The following is a 19,093-nucleotide window of genomic DNA, read 5'->3' as shown; positions in this document are numbered from 1 at the left end:
GTGGCCTCACCTCAGTCTGTGTCCGAGAAACTCCTTCTAACAGTTTGTAACAAGGACCGTTTTGTAGGCCAGAGAACAGAACACTGTCACCCAGCAGCTTTGCCAAGGTCACTTGAAAGACTATTTCCAAGACCCACAGCTACTTCATTGACACCACCCCCTTCCCATCCTGCCCCAGGGACTGACCAGAATCACCCTCTTGTAATCCACTGACCATCCTATGAGAACTCTCCAACAGAGGGCCTGGGCTGCACCTGGACTACCCCAAAGTATTTTTATAGGAGAAAAACAAACTGCTCTGTTGATGAAGGGGAGTGAGATTAGAAGCTGATGAGGGGTCGAGACAAAAAGGCACAATTTAAATAAGGGGGTGATCTATGTATGATAGAGAGTTAGGGAAATAAGTCACATCAATATTTGGGAAATGGTGTTCCAAGAGGGGAAGAGGGTAGGAATTTGCAGATAAGTAGGACTGTGTCTTCAAAAAATAAAAGAAACTACATAATGCACACGTATATTTGTATTCGGGTGTTTTATTCTCCGTTACTTTTAATAATTTTTAGATACTAACAATCAGTACAAGAAGGAGCCTTATGAGAAGTTATTACTCATGTACTACTATCAAGCTCTTTTTTCAACTTTTCTTGGGGAAAAATAGTTTGTTCTATTCCTTTTCCTTCTTGCCTTGGCTGTCAAGGTTTTCAGTTAAATTCTACAAACAGACCAAAACAAAGGAGTTGTATAATAATCCGCTCAAATTTTCTCATTTTCAATTTCCTGTTTATCTCCTGCTAATTTCATGTATTTAGTTATAAGTGCTTCTAATCATGTCCTATTAACATGATAGAAAAAGTGGACCAGTGCTGAGACAAGGTCCTTGCCTCTGGGTAAAAGATAAGGCTACCAGTAAGTACAAAGTTGTGGTGACCAAATGACATGCACAAGACTCTAGGATCCTCAGGATGATAGAGATGCTGGCCCGGAAAATGACTCTATGACTGACAGCCATCTATTTATTTATTTGTTTGTTTGTTTGTTTTTTTGAGACAGGGTTTCTCTGTGTAGTCCTGGCTGTCCTGGAGCTTGATCTGTAGACCAGGCTGGCCTTGAAATCACAGAGATCTCCCTGCTTCTGCCTCCCACGGCAGTGCTGGGATTAAAGGCATGTGTAACCATGCCTAGATAATTTATTTAACATTTATTTTCCTATTTTTTGAAGAGAGGCACATATATGTCAAGATATACATGTGGCGATCAAAAGGCAACTTCTGGGGAGCCAGATATTGCCTTCCACCATGAAGGTTCTGAGGGCCAAATTCAGGTTTTCAGGTTTGGTGGCAGCCACCTTTCTCTATGGAGCCATCCCACTGAGCCTGTTTTTAAAAATTTTGTCTTTATTTTTCAGAAAGACAACACCTAATTATTGCCTCCCATTTCTGTTAGAATAACCCAAGTTAATTTTTTATTAAAGTTTTGTGTCCCATTTTAATTTGCATACTTCATACATTTATACTTTTAAATATAACTGTACCAAAATGAACTGGCTCCCTTGTTTGTTTTTAAAAATAGAGTAGCATGCCGGGCGGTGGTGGCGCACGCCTTTAATCCCAGCACTTGGGAGGCAGAGGCAGGCGGATCTCTGTGAGTTTGAGGCCAGCCTGGTCTACTAGAGCTAGTTCCAGGACAGGAACCAAAAGCTATGGAGAAACCCTGTCTCAAAAATCCAAATAAATAAAAAATATAGTAGCATGTAGCCAGGACTCTCCTGGAACCTGGTACATAGCCTTGAGTTCCTGATCATTCTGTCTTCACTTCTCCCAAATTGGGAGTACAGATACCATGCTGGGCTCAACCTGGTTTCTTCACCTACCCTTTCCTGAGTTCCAGACCTGGATTCTCATTATGTTGCCCAGCCTCCATGAGTCATTAAGGCAATGAGCAATGTATTTTTTAATTTTATTTTCATTATTGTATATGTGTCTGTCTGTGCTCACATGTGTGTGCCTGTGTTTGTGTAGGTACCTGCAGAGGCCGAAGGTATCAAAATTCCCCAGAACTAGAGTTACAGGTGGTTTGTGAGCTCCCTGATGTAGGCGCTGGGTACCGAAGTTGGGTCCTCTGCAGAGTTCATGTTGTAACCACTGAACATGGTTACAACTTACTTCAAACCAAGAGAAAGGTGGCTTGCCTCACTACCTCTGGGACAACCTACAGTAACTAACCCCTTTACTTAGGCCTAGAGCTGCCTATTTACTGATGAAGTTATTTCTAGAACTTCTCACGTAGGTCCAAGTCTAATCCAGTATTCTAAGTTCAACCCAATAAGCAAAACTGATGATAAATATCTGAAAAATTATTTTCTTTACCAGACTAGTTAGTATGATTGGGTTTCTAAAATTACAAGCCAGTAGCAAAATTTTCCTTTATAAAAGAAGCACAGTGGAGAGGACGTTGTAAAAACTATTACTCTCGACAACACGCCATAAAAAGTGTGCTACATTCTAAGAATCCAAGCAGCTCCTTCCCTCTTGGCCCCACCTGCGGGGTGGCTGAGCTGTGTGCTCTGGGTGCTACTCGAAATTATACAGTCTAGGCACAAACAGTGCATGAACTGTGAGGTCAATGCAATGTTTTACTTCCTGAAAGTCACTGATTGCTTGTTTCAGGGGGCAGTCTAGAAGACACTAAACAAATGGCAAATGGGAGTCTCACCACAAACCTTAAGCAACTGGCATCAACACACAAAGATAGAACACTTGTCACTTACCAAATCTGTAGCTTGATCTTCTTTCCTTGTAGTTCAACTGTTTTGATCTTAAAATCTATTCCTGTAACAAAGGGAAAGTAAATTGTAACTGCTGCTTTATACTGAGGGACAATAAAGTTTTCTGAAGTCAAAATGTTTATACTTTTGAAACCTGCTTGCTTGAACACATACACTAAGAGTAAATGTGTCCACAAATGAATATATGTGTCCACAACTTGATTTGAGTGATACAAACTCCACCCTGATAGGAACAGTAACTACACAGAAAGAACTTCTCCAAAAAGAAAAAAAAATTTAAATCCTTATTACTTTTGTTGGAAATTTTAATGCTTATTTATTCTTTAAAAATTTGTTATTTTTACATGTAGACAGAAAAATCCCTACTCACCTGCATCACCATTTTTTTATTTTTTGAGACAGAGTCTGGCTATGTAGCCTTGACTGGCCTGTAACTCGCTATATAGATATTTAGACCAGGCTAGCCTCAATTCCTTCCAAGTGCTGGGATTTCACACTCTTACAGAACAAGATGAACATGTATCACAATAAAATGTTTACATGTGTTGAAATCATACAATGTATGTGTTCTGATTCCATAAATTTTAAATTGGAAATCACTACAAAAAGTCATTTGGGAAAATTACAAAACATTAAGAATCATGAATCAAATTGGTTGAGATAAAAACATCACCCTAGGGGCCGAAGAGAAGGTAGTTAAGAGCACTGGCTGCTCCCCCAGAGGACCCAGTTCAATTCCAAGCACCCATATGGGGGCTCACAACTGTCTATAACTCCAGTTCCAGGGGATCTGGTACTCTCTTCTGGCCTCCTCAGGTACTGCACAGATAAGGTGTATGTGGGGGAAAGGTAAGCAAAAAACTCGTATATATAAAATAAAAGTATTTTTTAATATTTATTTATTATGTATACATATTCTGTCTACATGTATGCCTGCAGGCCAGAAGAGAGCACCAGACCTCATTACAGATGGTTGTGAGCCACCATGTGGTTGCTGGGGATTGAATTCAGGACCTTTAGAAGAGCAGGCAATGCTCTTAACCACTGAGCCATCTCTCCAGCCCATAAAAATAAATTTTTAAAAATTAAAAATAAATCTCATCCTAAACTCCTTAAATTTTTTTCAGAACCACATTTAATCAACACCCACCATTAACTCTCTGAAACTTAAAACCAAAGAGATCTACTTTTGAAAGACTCATCAAGTATAGCATGAATAAAGTATGACTTATACCAAAACACATCACAGAAAACACTGGGGAAAGCTTATAAGTACTTGCAGAGAAACAAAACAAGTCACATAAAGCCCAATTCTAAACACCTCAAAAGCAACAAGAACAGGAGGCTTGGTGAGTGAACTAGTTTTGTTTCCATTGCTGTGCCAGATATCTGGCAAAAAACAAGAGTTACTTTAGCTCACAATTCCAGGTTACACAGACCAGAGCTTACATCCCAGTGGCAGGAGCTTAAAGCAGCTGTCACATCACACCCCCAGTCCAAAGTGCAGAGACATGGATGTACACACCCCACTTGCTCGCTTGTGCTTAGCTCTATTTCTCCAGTTTTACACCGTCCAGAATGGTCTTCCCATGTCAATAAACTTAATGCCATGCTAACAGGACAGTCCACTGTAGACAGTCCCCCCTGACACTCTCTTCCCAATTGATTCCAGGCTGTGTCAGCTGACAATTAAAGCTAACTATCACACTGTGCAAGCATAAGTTCCTGAGTTCAGATTCCATTACTCAAAAAGTCAAGAGTGGTAGGTAATCCCAGCACTAGGGGGCTAGGACACAGGTCAAAGACAGGAGGATCCAAAGGTTAGTAAAAAATGCTGCCGCAAAAACTTAGGCCTCTGGACTCCACATGTACACATATGAACACAGACGTACCAAGTATTTAACATGAGTCTCACCAATACTAAATGAAAGCTATTCTCAGACATGTAAGATAGCAAGTCAGTTCCCATGTGTTAACACAACAGTGCCTTAGAGAACGGCACTGTGAAAGTCTGAGATTGGAGAGCTCTCTAAACCTTTTTCAAGCTTCAATCACGTGACCCTTCTTTGAATTTCATGTTTCTGTGAGGATCTGGCACACGTGTGCACATTAATCTTTATACCCTTTCTCCTGTTTATCTTTGGGTTTCCTTCTACTTGATTACAAGCATTCTGAGGCAAAGTGTTCGTTTTTACTTGCATGCATCCTGCAGAGACAGCTACAAGGAGAGTTTTACCAAACCAAAGAAGAAAGAGATAGGAAATCACTATCAGTGATGAAAAGAACAGGTCAAATTGGCCTGGAGAACAAGAAGTAAATTATTTTCAAGATGGGAGCTTCACACTACCAACCCTGAAATCAGGAGGAGGCAGTTTAGCCTCAGCTATATATCAAGTTCAAGGTCAGTCTGAGCAACGGAAGACCTGGCCAAATAAATAAATAAATGGAGGAAAGAGAGGAGGAGGGGTATCTACTGAGCCTAGGGGTGGGTTATGGAAAAGGAAACAGCAAAACAACCTACAAAAAGCAATGTCTATTGATTCTGATTGTATTAAAGGAAGAGTATCTGAAAATCTAGGTGACTGTAAAAAAGAAGGGACTATAAGTAAAGGTATCCAAGAAAGGAAATGTAAATACAGTGCACTACTTGGTTAGGCACTTGACCAAAACATTTGTTATTAGAGGTACCAGGAACAAATTATGGTGCTAAATTCTTATGTTCAACAATAAGAAGAGGTTCCTGAAAATTTTGTTTTTTGAGTTATAGAAATACAGTCTAGGGGGCTAGAGAGATGGCTTAGTGGATAAGAGCATGGATTGTTTTTCCTAGCACCCACATGGCAGCTCACAACTGTCTGTAACTCCAGTTCCAGGGAATACAATACCCTCACAGAGACATGAATACGGGCCAGTGGACATAAAATAAAACCCCAATGGACATAAAATAAAAATCAAATTAAAAATCAAATAAATTATTTAAAAAATACAGTCTAGTAACAGAAAGAGCCAAAAATGTCTGAAAAAGTTCAAAGCAAGGGGGGCACAGGATAAGGATTTGTTGTTGTACCTACTACATCAACAGAATAAAAATTAGGTTAACCAAGGAGGCATATTTGCAAATACACCCTCTCCACTACATGCACAACAACAACTGAATCATCACTGTGTGTAAACATAAATACAAAGATACTCAAGCGGGGTGGTGGCAGCACATGCTTTAAACAAAGGTGCTAATGTTTCTTAGCATCCACTCTGGTTTTCCTCCTAGTCACAATCGATTTCGTTTTGATATAGGGTCTGGCAATGTAAAGCTCATACTGGTCTCAAAATCTCTATACTCTTCCAAGTGCTAGGATTATAGACGTGTGACACCATACAACTTTGACAACTTTGTAACTCTTAACTTTTTCCTAAGTAAATACTTTGGCTATACCAGCATGTAGTTTTTATACTCTGATAGATGCCCAGAATATAGCAAACCGTGGAAAACTAACCATAAAGACTTAAGATCAATGACCAGCCTGGTCTACAGAGCTAGTTCCAAGACAGGTTCCAAAGCCACAGAGAAACCCTGTCTCGAAAAAAAAAAAAAAAATTGGGGATCAAGACTAGAGAACTGTCTCAGCAGTTAAGAGCACTTGTTCTTGCAGAAGACGGGGGTTCGATTCCCAACAACTCACATGGCAGCTCATGACAGTCTGTCAGAGGACCCAATGTCCTCTTCTGATCTCTGTGAACACTAGGTACACATGTAATGACATACATGCATACAATACACCCATGCATATAAAACAATAAATTATCCTTTGTTCAATTTAGGGACCAGAGCAAAAATAAATAACTAGCTCAGCTGTCTATAGAAGACAGAAAAACATACCAATAATCCTCTAAGATTTTTTTTTTTCTTTTTGCTTTTTCGAGACAGGGTTTTTCTCTGTGGTTTTGGAGCCTGTCCTAGAACTAGCTCTGTAGACCAGGCTGGTCTCGAACTCACAGAGATCTGCTGCCTCTGCCTACCGAGTGCTGGGATTAAAGGCGTGCGCCACCACCGCCCGGCATCCTCTAAGATTCTGTCAAGAGGAATAATCAGATTCCACTGCAATCCTGCCAAATGCTGAAATAGACAAGTAAGAATTTAATCCCATGAACAATGCCCCCTACAGGTTATGCTTATGCAAAAACACACAGAACTATTTTATGTTGATTCCACTTAAAAGAGTATTTCATTTACTACAGTAAACGTTTATCAATATTCAGCTGCTCAAGAGAGAAACAAGACCAGAAAACATACCTGAGTTGTGTATAGTAGGGAGTCAGAGGCGCACTGCACGGTCAAGGCCAGCCAATCCTACCGGACTTCAATGTTACACGAGCACCATCCAGTGGCAAGAAAATTAAGTGCACCCTCCAGCCACTGCACTGTGCAATAATCTGCATAGACATTGGTGCAGTAAGTTCCAGAGTACTTAAATTTATCAGTTTACAGACTAATTGTCAACATTTGTGGTTTTTATCAAGTAAAATCAAGTGTCTCTGAGAGGGATTAAATACAGTTACCTTTGAATGTTTCCTGGTCTAGAATTTAAGAAATCAGTTTCTAGCCTTGGTTCTTTCAGGAATAGCACACTAACAGTACTTCAAAAAGGCCATTCCTTTTTTTAAACCTGTATGTGCATGCAAACAAGTGTCTTGACAGTGTATCAACGGGTAAGGATCCTTTCATACAGTAATAATAGCTCAGTCAACATTTCACAGTGCACTTAGAACACCCTTTGCCTGGATTACCACTTAAATGCTCTAAACAACCCTACTCAACCTTATTATTACTAAAAGATAAATGGGGAAAGAGTTGAGAGGCATAATTCAGTTTTAGAGTACATTAGCAATATGTACAACCCTTGTTTCAATTCTATCCTTTTAAAGAAGCAGGGGGAAATGCCAGCTAGTAGAGACACATGATACCTTTAATCCAGCATTTAAGAGGCAGGGGCCAGCCTGCCTACAGAGCTAGTTCTAGGGCAGCTAAGGCCACACAAAGGAACCCTGTCTACAAACAAACAAAAAAATGGAAGGGGAAGCTTATTCACACTGCTCAAGCTTGATTCTTCTTACTGCTATCCTTGTCCAGACTCCCAGCTTGTCTTTGTTGACAGAACACACCAGTGACTTGGAACTTCCAGGCCTTCAGACTCAAACCAGGGCCGCATCATTAATTGATCCCTTTTACTTTGAAGTGCCCAGTTTTCTGAACCAAGTAGCTACTGACTTCCCAACTGTGATATTATGCAGTCTCCAATATAAACTAACCTAAAAGCCCATTTTATAATTATATACACATAAGAAATGGTGCTGTTCTTCTGAATCCTACAACTGTTTTTCTTATACTTTGTTATTCATTTGTACTACAATTAGGATGATTTCCTGAGTTTATATTTTTTTGATTAAAAAAAAAAATCAATAAATGTTCTTATCTCAGTCCCTCAACACATCATTCTAACTCCAACCTACCTCACTCCACCCCACTTTATTAAACTTTGTTTTTGAGGCAGGGTCTTGTTACCTAGCCCAGTCTGGTGTTGAAATCCTACTACCCCAGTGCTGGGACTATAGGTGTCTACCATCACATGTGGCTTTTATCATGCCTTTTTATATTTAAATATATCAGCGTTTTGCCTGCATGTACGGATGAACACCATGTTAACTCCTGGTACCCATCAAGGTTAGAAGAGAGTAATGGATCCCCTGGAACTGGGATTAAGATGGTTATAAGCAACCATGTGGATACTAGAAATAGAACTGGGGTCCTCTGCAAGTGCAACAAATGATCAAAAACACAGAACAACCTCTCAGCCCTATACCATTCCCTTTTAACTCTAGTTTTCAGTAATTTGGGTAGGATGTGCCTTAGTGCTGTTTTCTTTGTATTCATCCCATCAAGGTTCATTAGAGTCAGCAGGCTTATAACTTTTATTGTATTTGAAAATTCTTCAGCTGTTATTTATCAACGAATAACTTCCTACAAACTACCTTTTTCCTGGATTCCAATGACATGTGTATTAGGCCAGGTGACAGTGTCTCAGACATCACTGCCTGGTTTTTGTTTTTTGTTGATCTGTGCTTCAGTGTAAATAGTTTCTATTAACTTTTCTTTCTTTTTCTTCTAGAATGTATAATAGCCAGAGATCCCTGACAGAACTTTTCATTTCAGATCCTGAATCTTTCAGTTCTCTGGGTTAGTTTCACTGGGTCTTTTTTCTTATGCCTTTCAACGATGGCCTGATCAGGCTTTAAGGACTTCACTGCAACTGTCTTCTCAATCTGTCCTCTTTTTCATTTCTGGATCTGTCAACTAACTTTTCTCTAGTTAAAGGTTATATTTTCTTATCTATCTATCTATCTTTTTTTTTTTTTAATTTTCGAGACAGGGTTTCTCCGTAGCTTTTTGGAACCTGTCCTAGAACTAGCTCTTGTAGACCAGGCTGGCCTCGAACTCACAGAGATCCACCTGCCTCTGCCTCCCGAGTGCTGGGATTAAAGGTGTGTGCTACCGCCACCCGGCTTCTTTATCTTTTAATATGGGATTGGAAACTTATTTTATATACTTTGCTGACCTTTAATTTTAGAAAAGATCTCAGTGCAGGCTGGCCTTGAACTTACTGTGTAAAGAAGTCCTAGTGAGCCTTAACACTCAAGATTCTTCGGTCTCAAATTATCAAGAGTTCAGCTTGGCCTTGAACTCTCTAACAAAGCTAGGGCTGGCTTGGAATCCCCCCCCCCCCTTTGTTTGTTTTTCGAGACAGGGTTTCTCTGTGTAACAGTCCTAGCTGTCCTGGAACTAGCTCTGTAGACCAGGGAGAACCACCTGCCTCTGCCTCCCAGGTGCTTGGATTAAAGGCATGAGCCACTATTGCCTAGCCTGGCTTGGAATTCTTGATCTTTCTGTGCCTCTCAAATACTGGAGTATTTGCACCACCACACCTGGTTATAATGGTATATAAACTGTTTGCAATGTTGGGGTTTTTTTTGTTGTTGTGTTGTTGTTTGTTTATTTGCCCCATGGCAGATAATTGAGAATTGGCTTATCTTTTTTTGCTAACTTGGTGACTCTGAGAATAGAAGCCAGTGTCTTCTGCATGGCATGCAAGAACTTTAGCACTAAACTGCACCTCAATCCTAGCTTAGTATTTTGAAGGCCCCCCCCCTTTTTTTCTTCTCTACCCTTTCCACTTCATCTTCAGGGCAGGGCTAAAATGGTCTTTTCTTGGGTTACTTTATCCTTAATGATGAGGATCTCCTTAGCACATTACAAATTAGACTCCTTCCCAGCCTGTGGGTGCCAATAACATTTACCAAGTTCTTCATAGCTGTTACCTGCCCAGCCCCTGAGTCTCACCCAAAGTCAGCCAAAGACAAAAAAGGGGGGCTTTTCTGAAGATTTCTAAATCTCACTCTTTATTCTACAAATTCCTGCCTTCCATCCAGCCTGCACTTTGTTTTTTATTCCCTTGGCCTGAGAGGACTGCCTTTCTCTGCTTCAACTATGCACTGGAATCCAGTTTCACACAGAAACCTGAGGAGATAACAGGGCTCTTTTTTTTTTTTCCTTTTCATAGGGAGCAGTTGTTTCAGTTTCCTAGTTATTTACGGCTAGAACACTGGCTGTGTACTAGTTACTTTGTAGTGATCAGAACTGGAAGTCCTCAAACCTTTCTGCTTTTAAAAGTTAAGCAGTTGGGGTGGTGAGATGGCTCAGTAATTAAGGAGCCGAGGTTGAACTACACAAATGCACCCAAATGGCAGTTCACAACTATCTAACTCCAGCCCTAGGAGATTCAACACCCCCTCTTCTGGTTTTTGCAGGCAGTACATGCACATGGTACATAGACATACATACATGCAGGCAAAACACTCATGCACATAAAATAAAGTTAAGCAGTGTTTTACCCTTTTGGGGAACATTTTCTCATTGAGAACCTGAAGAATGTCATGTATCCTTTGCTCACACACCCTTTACCTAAAAATCTCCTAGATTTAGGATCTCCACTCCAGATCCCTGCACCTAATACTCCAGCATCTGTTGTTCTTTCAAGGTTTTAAAGATCTTATTTACTAAAACTTGTTCAGGCTGAGATAAAAGCACTTAAACCAAGCAATGCTTTCTTTTTAATGAAAGAAAACATCCTATCACTATTAACATTAAGAACAGAGTACAGCTGGGTGATGGCACACACCATTCATACCAGCACTTGGGGAGGCAGAGGCAGGCAAATCTCTGTGAGTTTGAGGCCAGCCTGATCTACAGAGCTAGTTCTAGGACAGGGAATACTACACAGAGAACCTCTGCCCTAAAAAACAAACTAACAAACTAACTAACTGGAATACAAAGTTAAAAAGCAAACAAGATGTTTTCTTCTACAAGTGGTAATATTTTTCACATGTATGACTACTTTGAGACAGGTTCTCCTAATAAAGCTCAGGCAGGCCTCAAACACACTATACACTGACATTTTCATACATTAACCACAGAAATAATGCTGGAGTAATCTGGATCTTATACCTGAAATTTTTTCCTGCTTATTGAGCTTCCTTTCTTCATACCATTTTTTATCTTATTATTGCTGTTTTTGAAACAGGGTCTCCCTATGTAGCCCTGGCTGTCCTGGAAGTCGCTATATAGACCAGGCTACCCTCAAACTCAGAGATCCTCCTGCTGGAATTAAAGGCATGTGCCACCACACTCAGCCCTATTTGGGGCTAGGGAGATGGCTTAGCTAATAAAGTCTTTGCCAAGCAAGTATGAGTGTGCTTTTTGTTTTGTCTTTGAGACAGTCTCTCTTCTAGAGCCTTGGCCGCCCTGATGGGATTAAAGGTGTATGCCAACATGCTCAGACAGATGTTTTGTTGTTTTTTTTTTCCGGCATCATTATTCCTTATGTGTCAGTAGTTCTTACATGGTAGAAACTGAATTATGAATAGGAGGGACCAATGATTATCTTGGCTATCTACTTTTTCTTAAAAGCATATATAATACACCCATAAATAAAACCAGCCTAAACCTTGTCATTAATTCTCCACCAAGTTCAATACTTCTGAAAGCACATTTCTCATCTTTTCCAGATTCTGAATTGTATAATCATTTGTTTCCAATCTCAACTACACAATTTCACTAGAAATGAGCATTTTAAAATTTTCTGAGTCACCTCTAATTTCTTTCAAACCCCCCACTCAAAATCTAAAGTCTTAAAAAAAAAACCCTCTTTAGAACAGTCTTATCTTTACTGCCAATACCAGCACCCCATGCTCTGACTGCTAAAAGCCTCCAAAGCAATCTCCTGATAGCCTCTTCTGCTTCATGCTATATCCCATCATTCTGTTCTTCTCCTGCTGTCTACTGTTCCTTTTCATTATGTCATTTTTGCTCTTAAACTACCACAAAGTCCAAATTCCACTGCCACTTTTTAGAGTTCTCTCTTAAAATATAATAATGCCAGTGAGATGACTCAAGAGAAAGTGGTGCTTGACACTCAGGCCTAGAAACCTGAGTTTGATTCCCTGAACCTCTCTCTGCCTTACTCATGCTCCCTGTCATACAAGTGCCACCACACACCATTCGAGCATAAATAATAATAAACTAAAACTTTTTTGGCTAATAAACTGAATTTTTTATAATTTATTTTATTTGCATTGGTAGAGAGTGTGGGATCCCCTGGAACTGGATACAGACAGTTTTGAGTTGCCGTGTGGAAGCTAGGAATTGAACCCATGTTCTCTTAACCATTGAGTCATCTCTCCAGCCCCAATAAACTGAAATTTTAAAGTGCAATATTACCTCTCTTAGAATCAACTCCCCTACTATAATCTCATTTCATTCGTATTGACCCACTGCTTGAAAAGCTCTCTCCAACTCTATTAAATTAAACTTTGAATTCTGACCATAATCTACTACCATTTTTTAGCTTCCTTCATAAAACTCTACTGCTCTAATCTATCCTTCTGCACTTTCCTCCTTCCTGCTTTTGCATCCGTGCCAGGAGCAACCAGGCTGCATGGAGCTGTGTGTCAGTGGCTCCAGCTCCTTACTCACCACTGTTTGCTCTTCCTCTTAAACAGAAGTAGTCTTAGCAGCAGCAACAGGAGTCTCTGGAGGTGTGTGCTGACTTCATCAAGGGTAAAGGCAAAGGAGAAGAAAGCCAAAGGACCAGTCCCCATACTATTTGCGATCACTACAGCAAAAACACCCGTGGTTAAAGGGTCTAGACATGGGTCAGATGAGAATCCTCAACTGACAAGTTGACTTGAACAGTTAAGATTACTTCCATCTGTACTGAGTCAGTAGAGTTTGAAGTCACCAATGAAGAAGTCTAGACAGCTATTTTAATAAGCTCATTTAATTAGTTGGTTTTCAGAAAAAAATGTTTCTTTGTGTTGTTTTTAACTGTGTATAGGTATGTGTATCTACATGTGGATATGTGCATGTGAGTGCAGATGCAGGAGGAAGCCGGAGGCATCCGATCTCCTGGAGTTAGTGTTACAGATAGATGTGAACTGTCTGGCACGGCTTCTGGGAAGAGAACTTGGGTTCTCTAAAAGAGCAACAAGTGTTCTTAACCACTAAGCCATTGCTTCAGCCCCCTTAATCAATTGCTTAAAACAATAAAAAGCTGTGGCGTTGGGTAAATGGATCAGAGCACTTGCTGTACCAGCGAGGACATGAATCTGGATTCCCAACATCCACATAAAAGCTGGCTGTAGCTGCATGGACCTCTAAACCCCTCACTGAGGCAGAAGGGACAAGGGGAGCCCCAGAGCTTACTACCCAGCCAGTTTTGTAGAAAAATGGCAAGCTCAGGTTCAGTGAGAGACTCTGTTTCAAGGGAATAAGGCAGAGAAAGAATAATAGTGGGTGGGAAATCTGACATCTTCCTCTGGCCTCCATGTGTATGCACATGAGCATGGGTGTCTGCAAACACCCAAATTAAAAAAAAAAAAGACAACCCTGTAAAACCCACTTTACCTGTTAACTATATGAAGCTTTTAGTATTCTATCCTGATTCTCTGAAAGCCCGGTTCTGGATAGGATCTGCTAATTAAACATCCTAGAAGGAAATGAAAGAAGAAAAAGCAAGCCATCTTATTTTGGTAGTAGCTACAACAAACCCAGTGGCTCTGCCTCTAATCAGAGGCCACAGTAGTGGGCAATCCAGCACAGGGAATTAGGTCAATCATCAGTACAGCAATCACAGCAATGAGTACAAAAACAAGGTCTCTGTTTTAAGATGAAGTCTTGTCCAGGTTGGTCTTGAACTCACAAGCTCAAGTGATCCTTGCACTTACTTTATGTGCCTCTATGCCTAGCTGAACAGAAAGGACACCTCCAACAGCTCATGAGGTTAAGTACATGCTCAAGAGCTGCAGCCCTCAGAAGGTGGTGGTTCCTTCTTTGTCTAAGAACCCCTTCTCCCATTTGTTCTTCCAACCTAGGCCTTCCATCACTTCTGAAACAAATTCTACTATTAGTTCCTCTTTTCTTCTCAGTGTTTTGAGTCAGGGTCTCGTGACAGTCTGGGTAGTCTGGAACCTAGTGTTACAGCAAACTTGCAACTGTCATCCTACTTCTGGCCCCAGAGTGCTGTGATAGTAGGCCTGGGGTTCCATGCCCAATCTTCCTCTTTCCCTTTAAAACAAATAACTATACTCTGAATTAAACCTAGAGTGGTGTCTGCTTTCTGATGGGATAGCACAGACTTGTCTCTGAGGTACATTTTATGATCTCAACATGTACAGAGAAGAGAGACATATAAACTGTTTCTTGTTGACTGAGGTGTCAACAGTTTCTCATATTTTTTGTTCTGTCCTTTACAACCCCAAATTACTGAGGACCCAATTAAGCTTTTGCCATATGGTTTATGCCAATCTGTATTTACCATACTAGAAACTAAAACTAAGAAAATTTTAAGCACATGACTAGTGTGTTTGAAAATAATAAACATACTGTGTGTTAACATAAATAACATTTCTACTAAAAATATCATTATCCAAACTAAAAATAAAGCCCGTGAGAAAAGTGGCATGATGTTAAGGTTCTGTAGCTCTGCTGCTCCCTTGACAGCAGTGAGTCTGAGGTCCTGCACTCAGTCTGCTACGGATTGCATGGCTGAAGCATGAAGTATATAAACCAAGAGAAAATCTAGTTGCATAAAGATACGTATCTGGAAAGGGGGGAGCTTTGTATTTAGAACAGTCTATCTTCTAGGCTTCTAATTCAAGTGCTACAGCCCCAGTCCCCTGAGTACTGAACAACCACGCCCAGTGGACATTTCTTTCTTTTTCTTTTTTCTTTCTTTCTTTTTTGGTTTTTCAAAACAAGGTTTCTCTGTATAACCACCACCCAGCTCAGTGGTCATTTTTTAAAGACAGTTGCAATCTAGAATCTGAAGCTCTATCGCTGAACTTTTCATACATTACTACATTAAAATACACTAGTCACTCACATTTACAATGGGTCTTCTTGCCGAGTATGATTTTTTTAACATTATGTGCTGGCCATTTGGAATTACAAGTTTATTGAGTTACAAGTTCCTTAAAATGCTGACACATTTCATTACAACATGGGGAAAAGGCCATGTTTATTATCACTGTGCAACTTACCAGACTGTAATTGTTTTGTTTTAGACAGTGTCTCACTCTGTAGTCTAAGTTGGCCTTTAACTTCTAGTGGTCCTCCTGCCCCCACTTTACCGAGTGTGAGCCACCATGCATGGAAGGAGAAAATTCAACTATTGGGAAAATGTGCCACAGAGGATCCCACAAGGTTTCCAAAACTGTAAAGCATGAATTTTATCAGCAGCAAATACTGTCACTTGGTTCATTTGAGAAACCTATGAGCCAAGTCCTCAGGCCTAAACAACCATTGATATTACAAAAAAAAAAAAAAAAGGTTAATTCCAACTATCTCAAAAGTGCTTTTCTTTAGAAGAACTTCTACTGTCTCACAATGAGGCGGCTGTTTCATAATGACTCCCAATGTACTCACACAAAAACAGACACACAAAGGTCAGAGCTAACCACAAACTCATTTTTTTCTGAGGTTTGTTTTGAGGGACAGCACATTTTGCTACTTAGCACTGGCTGACCTGGTACTTGCTATGTAAGACAGGGTGGTTGCTGGATGGCCTTGGACTCACTCACAGTGGTCTTCCTGCCTCGGCCTCTAAAGTGCGGGACTAACAGGAAAGTGCCACCAAGTTCATCTCACAGACATTCTTTGGGGTGCAGAGCAGTACAGATAAGGAAATTTAGGCAGAGCCAAACTAAACCTAAATGTCTAGTCCCAAAGCTTCCTATCACCACACTAAAGGCCTGGCTTCACTACACTTGTCACATGATCAGCATATGCCACTAAGCCACCTCGCACACCTGCACAATAACAATGGCTACCTCTTGCTCTCTTTACTACTATGTGAAAGAAGCACAAGGAGGAAAGAAAAAGCAATCCAGAAATTTCTAAATATTCCTAAACAAACAAAACCAAATCCAAAAAGAAATAATCCTAGAGGCTCAACCTAATACAAACTTTATTACATGATTATAAAAGTTTACAAGCTTGTTTAAAGAAGTCAAACCTAACTAAAATTAGATTTCTGCTTCATCTAGTACTTAATCCTTGTCCCACCACTCTCTACTGTGCTCAAAAACCTAGCATCCTGTAGCAAGCTTCTACACATTGTTAAAAATCCAGGAGACCATGAAGACTGGATCCTATGATAAAGCCAAGGATGCATAATTTGAAGTCCAAAGAGTTCCAAAATAAAAACATATTGCTGCTAAGTATAGCTCAACGCAATAGACAATGTAAAGATAGAAATCTAAGATTGACATACAGCATTCCCAAACCAAGACTATTATAAAAATACCTGATCATGCTAAGTGTGGTGGCTCATGCCTATAATTTGTAATTCCAGCACTCTCTCAGGAAGCTAAAACCTAAGCCACACAGAAGTTCCAAGATAAAGAGACCTTGTCTCAAAACCCCAAAATAAAGTCAGGCATGGTGGTATTCACCTATGATCCCAGGACTTGAAAGATAGAAGTAGAAGGATGAGCTACACTGCTGAATGAGGTCAGCCTGGGCTACATGAGACTGTCTCAACAACTGAAAAACAGAAACTGTTGATGTCAGACTGGAAAGTGACCCCAGAGCTGTACACCTGCTAGACATGTGCTCCATCAGCTCTATCTCCAGCCTGTTTTACTACTTTCCTTTTGAGACAGATTCCCCCGAAGTTGCTCAGACAGGCACTGAACTGATATATAGCCCAAACAGACCTTGGACTTGAGACCATCCAGTCTCAACTTTCCAAGTATCCAACTTGGCTGATAGTTGAGATTTTTTTTAATGTCTTGCTATTATTCTCTAGCTTAAATTATTATTACTTTTTAGTTCGGTAGGGGCTGGAGACATCTCAGAGGTTAAAAGAACATTCATACTGTTCTTACAGAGAACTGAATATGAACTCAAATTCAGTTCCCAACACTACATCAGGCAGTTACATTAAGCTGTTTACAACCTTCTCTAAATCCAGCCCCAAAGGATCCAATGCTTCTGGCCTCCACAAACACCTGCACATATTCATACACAGGTACACATGTACCCCCCCCCCCACACACACAGTTAAAAATAAAATTAGGGCTAGAGACATGGCTCAACCATGTGGCGCGTGTGTACTATTCTTGCAGAGGATCTGTTCAGTTCAGATCCCTGCACTCAGGCCAGGTGGCTCAGAACTGCTTATAAATCCAGCTCCAAGGCTCTACAGACACATGTGTCCACACACACATACATATAATTAAAACTAATAAATCCTATATATTTCTTAAAAAGCTTGAACTAAAAAGGAAGAAACCAGACTAGTATGGTGATACACACCTTTAATCCCAGCACTTGGAAGGAAGAGGCAGGTGGATTTCTCTGAGTTTGAGGCCAACATGGTCTACCATAGGAAGTTCCAGGTCATTCAGGGATACATATATATCTCCAGATCTATGTATGCAGCTCACACCATCTGTAACTCTAGCTCGAGGGATTCTAATACCCTCTTCTTGTTCCTGTGAGCATCAGGCATTTCATGGAACACAAATATACATGCAGGCAAAAAAAAATTCATACACATAAAATAATAATAATAAAATACTAAAAGAGAAAGATTTGAAAACAGCTACAAAGTCAAAGAAGCAATTTAATATATGCAGCTAGCTAGAGGCATTCTACTGCCAAAGAGCCCAGTACCCTCCGACGGTTAAACTGCAGAAATCATGTTATTTGCAATCTTAACACCTAGGCAGATAGAATGCATGTTCCAGGCCTGTTGGATTATTTAGCAAGATTTTTTCTTGAAAAACCGGAGGTGGAGGCAGAAGCACAATAAATGAAACATACATGAAATAACAGAAGAGGTATGGGGTATTATTAAGTTTTCTTAGTTGGTTTTAATTAAGCCTCGCCCACGCAGTCTGAGAAAATGACTCAGCAAGACTCAGCCCATATGTGAACTAGAGTTAAGCGATTAACACAATTAAGTTAAACACATGTTTCTTAAATTTACAGATAAAGAAGCTCAGAACTTAAAAGACTTGATCAAGTTTAAGAGCAAATTAACTACATACAGAATCTGACCTCAGGTTCAATATTTTGCTAAATGTATTTAGCACTTAAAAGCCATTAAAAAAAACATAATTGCCGCAGTCCCTGATTGGTCATTTTCACATATACAGCAATCCGTGTACCTTAAAGGTTAAGTAATTCAGTGTATCTCTAGAAGTTTAAAGACGTCTTTGCTTTGGCTGAGTCTCTAACCAGAAAATGTCAATTCCAACCTATTCTGCACCTCATCTCACAGTCATTTTCTTTTGTAAATTGAACCAAACCCTTTCACATCCCTGCTCAAAACTTTGACAGAATTCAAATTCTTGCCATAATTACCAGGCTCTACACCATCTAGCCCACACCAGCTTCTCAGCATCTGACTCTGATTACTTCATCCCAGTCCAGCTTGCAGCAAACAAGGAATGGTCTTCACCTGACCTTTACATAATTATTTCACTATTTCCTCTACCTAAAATGTCCTATCTCCTCTGTATTTTCCGTTAATTACTTAAAAATGAAAAACTGAAAATATAATTTGTTTTAGAGATGATAAAAATACAAATGGTTTAAAAGGATTATTTGGTTTTTAAATTGTAAAAACCAAACAAACAAAACTTGTGAGGGCCGGGCGGTGGTGGCGCAAGCCTTTAATCCCAGCACTCGGG

At 40.0% G+C, this 19,093-nt stretch overlaps 1 protein-coding gene across 1 annotated transcript in view; it reads right to left on the bottom strand.

The window, feature by feature from the left end:
- LOC121439645 (ras-related protein Rab-10) overlaps positions 1 to 19,093 on the bottom strand; it is a 61,186-nt gene that overhangs the window by 16,238 nt on the left and 25,855 nt on the right. Inside the window, exon 2 of the mRNA XM_041640198.1 lies at positions 2,768 to 2,828. Coding sequence (XP_041496132.1) covers positions 2,768 to 2,828 — 61 coding nt within the window. The remainder of the gene's footprint in view (positions 1 to 2,767; positions 2,829 to 19,093) is intronic.

This window comes from Microtus oregoni, unplaced genomic scaffold (assembly GCF_018167655.1).
Source record: "Microtus oregoni isolate MIOR12 unplaced genomic scaffold, Mior012 000062F_ref0000492, whole genome shotgun sequence".
Lineage (NCBI taxonomy): Eukaryota > Metazoa > Chordata > Mammalia > Rodentia > Cricetidae > Microtus > Microtus oregoni.
This window is presented reverse-complemented; position numbering and strand designations above follow the sequence as displayed.